This window comes from Agelaius tricolor, unplaced genomic scaffold (genome assembly GCF_023055355.1).
Source record: "Agelaius tricolor isolate 1412-34295 unplaced genomic scaffold, bAgeTri1.0.p SCAF_5, whole genome shotgun sequence".
Taxonomy (NCBI): Eukaryota; Metazoa; Chordata; class Aves; order Passeriformes; family Icteridae; genus Agelaius; species Agelaius tricolor.
The window spans coordinates 45,254,271-45,264,427 of record NW_027269265.1 but is presented as its reverse complement, the minus strand read 5'-3'; the positions used below and the strand labels follow the sequence as shown (position 1 = coordinate 45,264,427).

The window sequence follows — 10,157 nt, the reverse complement described above, 5'->3', positions numbered from 1 at the left end:
ACTTCTGTCTTCCAGAAGGAGCATGAAATAAGCTGGCATACTGTTTTAATCAGACTTACTTTAGGCCACGTCCCCCATAATAGGGGACAATTAGACTTTGTCCCCTATAATGGGATGAAGGAAAGGGACCATGTGCTGAGTCTATCCAACAGTTAAGGAAGCCAAGAAACCCTGGACCAGATTTGTATTTCAGCCTAAGTGCCAATTCCTTCTGGTCAATTTGTGCCTTATTTGCTCTGCTCCAGTGGAATAGAGTCTCTAAAATTCAAAGGTGTAAGGGGAAATGAAGGGCTCCTCCTGAACAGTGCTCTGAAGAAAAGCAACCACACCTGGCTGAAAGATGGCTGCCCAGTTTCTTCTTGGCTTTCTTCACAAGATAGCTGCAGATTTCTGTCATCTGCTCCCTCATCCATCTTATATCCTCAGGGATATCTGGGAGCCATTCCAGCAACCTGTAAAGAGACAGGAGACAACCATTAGCTGGGCCACACAAGGGAATATGATTAAAAGAGCACCAGTTCCAAAGTCTCTCATAAGGCTCAAAAATGTATCACCATTTTCTGGGGCAAGTTCTAGCACACAGCAATCTTCCTTCAAGCTAGAAGTAGTGGCTGTAACTAAATGACATAGGAAAAGTCTGGGGTTCTTGGTTTTTCTGGTTTTGTAAGGGTTTGTTTGGTTGGTTTTTTAAGTCATGTCTGGTAAATGTCAAGAGCTTCTTCCCCAGGAATATCAGCAGTGCAGAATTAGAGAGAATCCTGTTCTCTGGCCATTCAAACACTACAGCTACATCAAATACCTGTCTGCACTGGGAAGGGCAGCACTGAGGGACTAGCCCAAGGCTTACCTGACAGTGAAGGAGACTGCAGATTCCAGAGGCAGCATGTAGGGGACCATCATGGCTGTGGCCACACGCACAGGCAGCATGTTGCTCAGGCCAGTCAAGAAACTTCTTCTTTCAGCACAAGCCTCCATGAGAGCTGAAGGCAGAAGAAAACATGGTTGAATATCCCCAGTGGGACACTCTTTTCTTGTCATACCTCAAAAGTTACTCAGCCTGAGGCAGCTACCTCCCACTTCTAAGGAAGTCTTGCTCAGGTTAGTAATTCCCTGAGCAGAGCTAAAACCAGCAGCTTTCACCTTTATCAGACTCTAAAGGAGTGAGCAGCAAGATCCTCTCCTCTCCTTACCATGCAGAACACTGTCAAATGAATCAACCTCTCCCAGTCCAGCCTCCACAGTATGAGCCACGACTTTATCTGAGACCCCCCCAATCCATCTAACCCTCAGCAGGTGTCATTTCAATCCCTGGGCATGACCAACCCCAGCTATAAACAATAACCACATATCCCAGTAATCTTCTGAGGCAGACCAGGCAGCACAGTGATCTCTCCCTTTGAATCATACCTTGGTTCAGTCTGGGAGGCAAGTGTTCGAAGATATGCTCTTCAACAACAGCAAGGGCAGTGTTGTCCTCTAGTTGGTCCTCAGCTTCTGTTTCTTCCTCTTCCTTCTCTCCTGGAGGTGCTTCTATGGCAAGGAGAGGACGGGCAGGACTTGGACGATGAAGGAGACCTGAGAAGAGAAGTTATTCTGTAAGGATGACACAAACCAGCTGCCCTGCCTGGCCTTTACAGTGTCAGTCCTTGCTTCATCCTAACTCCCCTCAGCTGAGGTCATGCCCAGCCTCTTTAGCTTATCTCTCTTGTAATGCTTACCACAAGGAGCTACAAATCTTGCCAGTCTAAGTTCATTCTCTCCTTCCCCATCAGTTCTCTCATTTCCCCTTTAAGTTCCGCAGGGTGCTGTTCTGCAGAGTTTTGTTGCTATAATCAGCCAGTCACCCATCTTGCAGGCAAGATTTCCCTCCTACAGTGCAATCCGTTATCCGGGTCTGCATCACTGTCCACGGACACGAGGTGGCAGCAAGCGCACACCCAGCGCTGCCGCGGCTGGAGGCAGGAGAGCAGCACCCAAGTGTCCAGCACCGGGGCTCTGAGGGCAGCACCACAGACCCAGCTGCACACGGAGAGCGGCAGAGTGTCTGCAGGAGGTCCACATGGCACTGCTGCTCAGCAACTGTGTTGGTAACTGCAAAGGTCACCACTCCACCTCTCCTTCCTGAAGTGCTACTCATTAATGAGAATTCCATACCCTAATATCTGAGGCATAGTTCAGTTCTTCCCTTCCTCCTTTCACATGCACCATCAACTACTCTCAAAGCCAAGGCACAAAGTGTGGCACAGAACAGGCAAGTCAGTGCACCCTACAAATAGCCAGAGCCTTACCATTCCTCTTCAGGAAGTGCAGTGCATCTCGATAGCCCTGCTTGCACATATCCCGCAACACCTGTGGGCAGAGGAAGGAAAGTTTCATGTGGAAACTGGCTGAGCAAACATCTACCACAATGCTGGCTTCAGAGGAATTCTCCTGACTCCTGAATTATCCCAAGAACAAGTCTCATTCCTGCTAGCCTTGCTCAGGCTTTGAGCAGGAATGGGAGGTACAGCATCAATACATTGGCTCTGGGAATCACAGGACAATTTCAATTGGAAGGGACACCTAGGATCCTACTGAAGTGTGGGCACAGACTGCAGCTACCCATCTACAGCTGATGCTGCTGTGGGAAGCCTTCAGTCAGTCACTCTGACAAGCAGCCCAGAATACTTCCCTGCAGATGCCAGGAAGGGCTATTGTGTTTGCAGATAAAGCCAGCTAAGACTAGAGAAGAGGTGGGAAAAAACTTGCCCAAGTAATTCAGCACATGAATGCATGCTTATAGTTTACAGTGAGCCTGACTTCCAGGCAAAGACTACTCTAGAGAGAGAAAGGTGGGAATACTTTCGAGCAACATGGGAATACTAGCAACTGCTACCACCTGAATTCCAGCTATTCAAGTAGAAAAAGAAGACAAACCCTTGTGCAGGTGCTCAAGGTTTAGCGAGTCACTGGGTTGATAATGTCAAGATTAAAGAGAAAGCACAAGATACAAAACTAACAGTGCCTGGAATCTTCTCCTGCCAAAGTGCACACAGTTTAGCCAGTGCCCAAGATCTGTGGTCCCCAAGTTCTGGTGTGGCCAAGAAACTCACCTGTGGCTCTGGAGGAAACAGGGCCTTGGAGAGGCGGTACAGGTTGTGAAGGTTGAACTGGATGCTTGTATTGGTGACTCTCAGCTCATGCATATTTGTGGAACTGTCCCGTGGGCAGATATCGCTCTCTCCCGAGAAAGGAGACACTGTGATTGTGTTCTTCAGCTCATATTGGGGCAAATTGTCAGAAATCCCTCCATCAACATATCTCTGAAATCAAGACAAATACAGGAATCTTCATTCTCACAACTGATCAAGCAGCTATTTTACTCCTTTTCCTGTTTGTGCCAACAACTTGGGAAGGAATGGAATACATCCCCCAGCACTGGAGGAATAAAAACCAGTGATAGCACAGCTGTGTTGTTTATAACAATTCCTTTTGCTATGTGTTTTTTCTTGGTTGAGTGTGCTGCTCACAATTGTTCAATAACAAAGGCACATTCACTTGTGTGACTGCTGACTTACAGCTCCTGTGTGGTCTGACTGCTGTCCAATTAAATAATAATACACACCAACAACTACCTGCAGTGCAAATTAGCACTGATCTAAGCTGTCACACTGTGACATTGTGCGATTTTTCACTTGTGTTCAAAATGAATAAGCTCAGACACAAGTGCCCCCTGGCAGAAGGTTTGTTACCTGTGAGTAAAACCAGCTGATTTGTTGCTAGTGGGCTTATCAAACAGCAATCCTAGCACATGCATACACATTGGGAATCCACTTGCTGTGATGTGATAACAGAGCACAAGAGACTTGGGTTTTGCTCTTAACAGGCACTCTCTTATCAGAGAATGTTCTGTACTTCTGTACCATAAACACATTTGTGTTACCCTTGCAGGAAGGGCAACCCCAGTAGTATGTTCTCAAAACATTCCTTGGCTACTGTAATTGCATAAGGAGCTGAGCAAGATGATCCCTATCACAGGTTTTGGCAGAGTAAGCAACATGCAAAAGATAACAGGAAAAGGATGTTGGTCAAGCCAAAAGAGAAGGAAGCTGGGGGTCTTTGCAGAGCAACAACTCCAGCTCTTGTGAACCTCAGTTACAGAAGAGTTCTGCTGGTTTCATATCAGGGTTGATCTTGCAATTTGCTGCCTGGATCTGTTTCCTTCCTACCCAAACACAAATCATGATACAGGGGCCATGCAGCCCCACAAGTAGCAGCTGTAAACATCTTTCAGCTCTCTGCTGGGTGAGAAGCTGAGCCAGTAGAGGCTAAACCCAGGCAGAGCACAGAAATGCTGATTGAAGGAGGAGGTGCTCCATTCTGCAGCCTGCTTCTTCTTGTTTCACAGGCAGACTGACTACCAACATTGCTCTTCTGCTACACAATGCCTAGGAAAACAACGGATGTGTTGCCTGGAGGGTGCTTTGCACTTTGTTCTCTCTTGCTCTGGATGGCAGACAAGACATAGACCTCAATCAGCTTCTCTGGGCCTGGGGAACAGTTCACAGGCTCATGGGCTGAAAGCAACTAAATTCAGCTATAGCAAGCCAGCTGCCATTGATGCAATAGGGTCAGGGTGGACTGCATATTCCCTTCTTAGGAGGCAAACTAAACCTCAGGGCCACCTTTGCAAAGAGCCTACAGCTTCATGGGAGACAGCTTGTGATTACAGTGGTAGGCTACAGCAGCCCAAACTCAGAGCACAGGACATTTTATCCTCATGGCAGCCCTTGCTCACCAAACACTGTGTCAAGACAGGCACTTAGAGACTCCTACACCACCTGAATTTGGACAGTGAAGAAAGTGGAAGGACAGGACAGATTAAACTCAAGGGTAGAGTACATCCTCTCAGAAACACTAACACAGCTTGCTCTCAAGATGTTTTCCAACAACAGAGATGCCAACAATCAACAGAACTCTCTCCCCCTTCTAAAGGGGACATCAGTGTTCTTCAAGCGTAAAGCAACCACAGCAAACTGCCATTGTCATCCTCTTCCCAAAGCTGCTCCTCCACTGAGAGCCAGACTAGACACATCTAGAGCTGGAGACGTCTGCCTGACTCTCTTTGCAAGGATGAGATTCCAACATGCTGAGTGGGACCAGAACAGAGCAAAGCAGGCAGCATGCACTTTTGTTTCAAGAAAAAGGAGGTAAGCTTTAGTGCTGGACAACACTAGTTTTGCAGTAAGGATGCAGAAGACCCATTTCCCTGAGGGTGGCAGCATGATTGCACGTATGCCATTAGAAAAAAGGCTCAACTACTACAGAGCTGACAGGCAAACCCTTCTGACTCCATAGAAATCCAGGAGTACACCTGCAAACCCGACTCTCTGGTCCACTGCTTCCTAGCAATGCTGATTAACACTCCTCAGTAAAGTTCAGCTGCCACTTTAGATTTGCCTGAACCTCCAGTAGCCCAAGTGTAACCACTCTCCAGCTTCCTGCAAAGCCAGAACAGCCCAAAGTCACAGGCTGGAGCCACCAGCTGCCTGCAGACACACACAGCAGCAGCTTTAGGGGATGGTTCATAGACTGGGGTGCCCACTTCCATTCCCTTATCATGTCATCCCATGCACAGGGCCCCTCACTCACGTGGATTTGACAATCAGCTTTGTGACCCTTGCCAGGGATTCATCTCACCCACATGCTGCAGACAACTCACAACTACTGTGTGTGCTGGCAGGTCAGTTACTGACTTTTTGATTTCTCAATATTTAAGTTGTTGGGGTTTTTTTAACACCTCTGCCCATCTCCATCATCCACTCCATGAGACTACCAGATCTCAGAGAAGTGAACACTGGAAAAAAATTAGGAGGAAGGCAAAATATGGATTTTGCACCTTGCACACAGTAGCATTGGCTTGAAAAAACACTGCTTTGTGCCAGGCCAGTCAGTTTATTCTGTGACAAATACAGTCACCACAGGCATGTTAAGAATCATGCATTTCTGTTTCAAAACCATTTCCCAAGTTCATACCCAACCCAATTTAACCTCTCTCCTCATCTGCAATCCCCCTTCAGAGCCATGCTTTTCTGGGGAAGAGGTAGGAATTAAATTTCCTCATCTCATATTTCCTCCCCACCTTTTCCCATGAGAAGTTATCCCTCAGTGTGCCAGGGCAGCTGCACATTCCAGAAACCCTGATGTTGTACACAGTTTTGGAATGGTGAGATTTTTTCCTGATGCACACTGACCTTAACTGGCCCCCAGAGAGGTGCAAGGCAAGAGCCACTGCTATGGTCCTACCAGCTGAAGGGAAAAAGCCCTGGCAGCAGCTGCTGAGCAAATACCAAACCATTTTTGATTCTGTCACTTCTCTGAAGGGCTGGATAACACTGGACATCTCCTCCAGGTCATTTCTCTGACCAACATGCTTGCACAAGACAAAACCAGTCAAGCTATGCAGGAGCAAAACTGACCTCACTTTTAGGACACAGGTAGCAATCAGAACAGATTTGATGCTGTGTTCTGACAGACAGAGGCACTTTGGTCAGATCACTTATGGTAAATCAGGGCACATATTTTATAACAGTTCTCCCTCTCACTTTTGACTGTGTAGTTTGCAAAATCCCTGCCCTTTAATGTGTTCATTAACCTGTGTAGACAAGGGAAGCCAAGTTCAACCAGGACACCCTTAAAGCATGACTGCAATATCCAGTAATGCTGCAGCTCCACACAGCTTTCATGTATTTTCATTTCTAATATGCAAACATAGAGGGAGAGATTGCTCTTGAGCAGCCTTGGACACAATTCTAAGAGAGGTCTGGCATGCAGCAGAGCATTATTGTCAGAGAAAGGACAGGAAGAATTCCATGGAAAAGAGGGCCAGTATCCACACCACTAGTTAAAGCCCTGCAGAAAGTGTCAGGCACATGAGAGAGGGACTACACTCATGACTTTTATCCTGGGCCGAACTTCTTTCCACATGCAGACAGTTGGAGCCTCAGTGATGGGAAGTGTTGTACCATGCAGCCATGAGAACACTCTGCTGAGCCAGCCAGCCCTTCCCCAGACTGTATGTTACTATATGTTAAATCCACTGATCTTCAGGACACTTATAGTCAACTGCATGCAACAGTGGAAAAAGGCCTATCCACTGCTGGAAGTTGTTTATTTGGGAATTTCTTGTGTCTCTTCAGATAAATGCTGCCAGTAGGCAATAACATTGTCAAAACCTACTCATTAGTATGTAATTTAATGAAGGACCATCTTAGAATCTTACTTACCACTCCACGCAAGGTTGGAGGTATCAGCCCACAGTAGACAGGGATAAAGGCGCTGCAGATACAGGCCTGAGGGAGAAAGAGATCCAGAATCTAAGAATCAGATCAAAGCCTACTGAAACTATTACTGTTCTCAGAACACCATGCTGGCATGTGCTGACAATTATACTCCAGTACTAAGGACATTTGGAGACTAAGGCAAAACAAAACTGCATGGAGCTCCTGCCCAACCCTCTGCAGTAAGAGTGCATTCACCTGGATCAGTTCCTCCTTGGAATTGAAGTCTGACAGGATCACGTTTTCCCCATCAGAGACCCGTGTCAGGGAAATACCCAAGCGTCCTGCTGCAACCTCATGCCCATTGTCTGGCACCATCTTGGACACGGACATCCGAATGGTTTTCACTATGTTGAAAGAGGGGTGGAGTGGGCCCAAGAACCTCTTCCGGGCTTCTTTTGACGCCCGAATAATGCTGGCACCGGCCTCACCTGCAACGAGACAAATGCACTGTGAAATGCTACCAAAAGCAGTCTTCTTTACAAAACTAGGCACAGGAAAGCCTCATTCCCAGCCTTCCCCAGAGGTTTCTCCCCATTGGTTAATACACAGCTCAAACCAAGAGGTTATTACAGGGGATGTCAGAGAAGTCATGGAAGTCTGCTGTCTTGGGCCTCACACACCCCCATCACAAAGAACCACCCTCCTCTTACTTATGTTTTACGAAGCCAAGGAAGATCATGTGCATCTGACTAAGGCCTCACACTGTTTTTTAGATCCTGTTGCACTGCCCAATGCAGCGCTGGTGAAAACAGACTGAGAAAGAAAACAAGGCTGATACTTCAACAGTTTTGAGCTTATGGATAAATCCACTTCAAAACATATTCCAATAAAACTTTTCTAGTAAGCATTTTTTTCCTGGCAGGAAAACGAATCATCAGCCAGTAAGCAGAAGTGCCAGAACAGGAAAGCTGGTGCTTTCCAGCTAAGTGATCCCAACTGCTGTCAGCCACATCTCAAGTGAGCAAGAGAATGCTCCACTAAGGAATCAGAGACTTAGTTCCTCCTGCAGAGCCTCTGGTGTCCCATCTCTTCCATATCCAATTCCACAGCACTAAACTAGGCTCTGATAGCAAGCAGGACTTGTGAAGGAATGCTTGCTTTACCCTTTCACACAGTGACCCAGCTGGGTTTGAGAAGGGGAGACATCCCAGCTGCACAAAAGGGAAGGTATCTGCTAAGCCCATTATCTCAGTCACTCAGAGTCCCATCTGGCAAGCACATCAGAGCTCTCCAATAAGAAAAAAGGGATAGAAGGAAGCAAAAATACAAAACTACAGCATCCAGCATTTTCCACTGACTGACTGCTGCCTCCACACACATCCAGCCATGATGAGATACAATAGTTCCTCTAAGTACTAGCTAATCACTGCATTCCAAGGAGTGTCAGGAACATACAAGTGAGAACAGTATGAGGGAGAGAATTAGAGGAAACCAGGAGAAAAGAAGCATGCTTTTACAAATGAAGATTCCTCTCCAATCAAACTGAAGGTCATTTCCTGGAAAAGGATGAAAGACTACCAGTTTAAACCATCCGGAAGTCCCCTCATTTTGCTCTCCCACTCAGTTTCTCAATTGCAAAAACAAGGCAGCAAAATGAAAGAACTCAAGTTAGACCCAGGTTAATAAATACAATGGAGATAAGAGCAACAACCCTCAATGCTATGTTGACACATCCCAATCTTTTGCAATACACGTGTGCCAGCAACATGTTTTCCATCAATGCAGCCTGGGAACGTGATTCTGGGCTTAGGAAACCCACCAACACCAGTAGCTCAAGCACACAGAGAACTGGACCCTTGAACATGACCAGAGATTCTGAGGTCAGGATTTTAGGCACTGTGAGGTAGCAACTTAGCAGAAAAGCCAAAGTTCCCCCTCTGAAGCAATTTTTAGCCCTGTAATCCCAGTCTTCTGTCCTAGAGCAATGTTTAGCAGTCTAATTCTGATCTTATTTACTCAATTAGCAGTAAGCCATTGAGCCCAGGCTGTTTCAGATAGTAGCCACATGGTTCAACATCCTTCCTAACATGGAAGAAGTCAGCCCCACAGAAATACACTTTATAATCACTGAGACATTAGCACTCAAAACGCTCCCTAAGACACCTTCATGTCTGTCAAGGGGAGGAAAAAACCAAAAGAAACTGCAATCAAGCAAAAACTGAAGGAATCCCAGCCCAGCACCTTACTCACACGACCCCATAAAGGAAAATCCTCTGCACTGAGTGCCTTGCAGGGAATTGTTGGCTTGGTTGAAACCCCCATTGTGGGGTGTGAGTGTTGAGCATGCAGCTGAGGGGAGACCCCTGTGTGCAAAAGCTGTACTGGGGAAAGTGTGGATTATCCAGGAGATGGTGCTTGCTTAGGGAACGATGCTTTCAGGCTTGGCATCTCAGTGTGCAGAAAGATGTGACAGCAATACTGAAAACAACTGAAACTAAATGGAGCTTATGACTGAACAAAAAATGTGAGCTGGAAGGGGTTTTGTTTTTTTTTTAACAAAAACAGGAGAGCAAAGTTCTGACTATGCCAGGAAACAGCATTTGAGGGGAACCCCGAGTTGCAGCTGCCTGCTCTATCAGTGTTTCATACCTAGGAGGGCAAAGTGAGATTACTGCTAATTAGCAAGTTCATTCTTTGAATACTTTCTGGATTTTTTTTGTTTTGAGTTCCTTTTATACATGTGTGCATACATGCATACCCACAGGAGCTTTGAGGCACTTCTGTTTAAAGACATCTGTGATTCTGTTGGACTTGCTGAATCACTTGCCCCAAAGCTGGATGTGGAATTGCTCTGTGGGAAGGCATGGGCACAGGATGACCTGCAGTACCACCAGC

At 46.5% G+C, this 10,157-nt stretch overlaps 1 protein-coding gene across 1 annotated transcript in view; it reads right to left on the bottom strand.

Moving 5' to 3' along the window:
• PNPLA2 (patatin like phospholipase domain containing 2) overlaps positions 1-10,157 on the bottom strand; it is a 29,009-nt gene that overhangs the window by 5,760 nt on the left and 13,092 nt on the right. The window contains exons 2-8 of the mRNA XM_071427681.1: positions 7,518-7,750; positions 7,266-7,331; positions 3,093-3,302; positions 2,289-2,349; positions 1,408-1,575; positions 848-980; positions 330-452 (exon numbers count right to left, since the gene is read on the bottom strand). Of these exons, the coding sequence (XP_071283782.1) occupies positions 330-452; positions 848-980; positions 1,408-1,575; positions 2,289-2,349; positions 3,093-3,302; positions 7,266-7,331; positions 7,518-7,750 (994 nt within the window). The remainder of the gene's footprint in view (positions 1-329; positions 453-847; positions 981-1,407; positions 1,576-2,288; positions 2,350-3,092; positions 3,303-7,265; positions 7,332-7,517; positions 7,751-10,157) is intronic.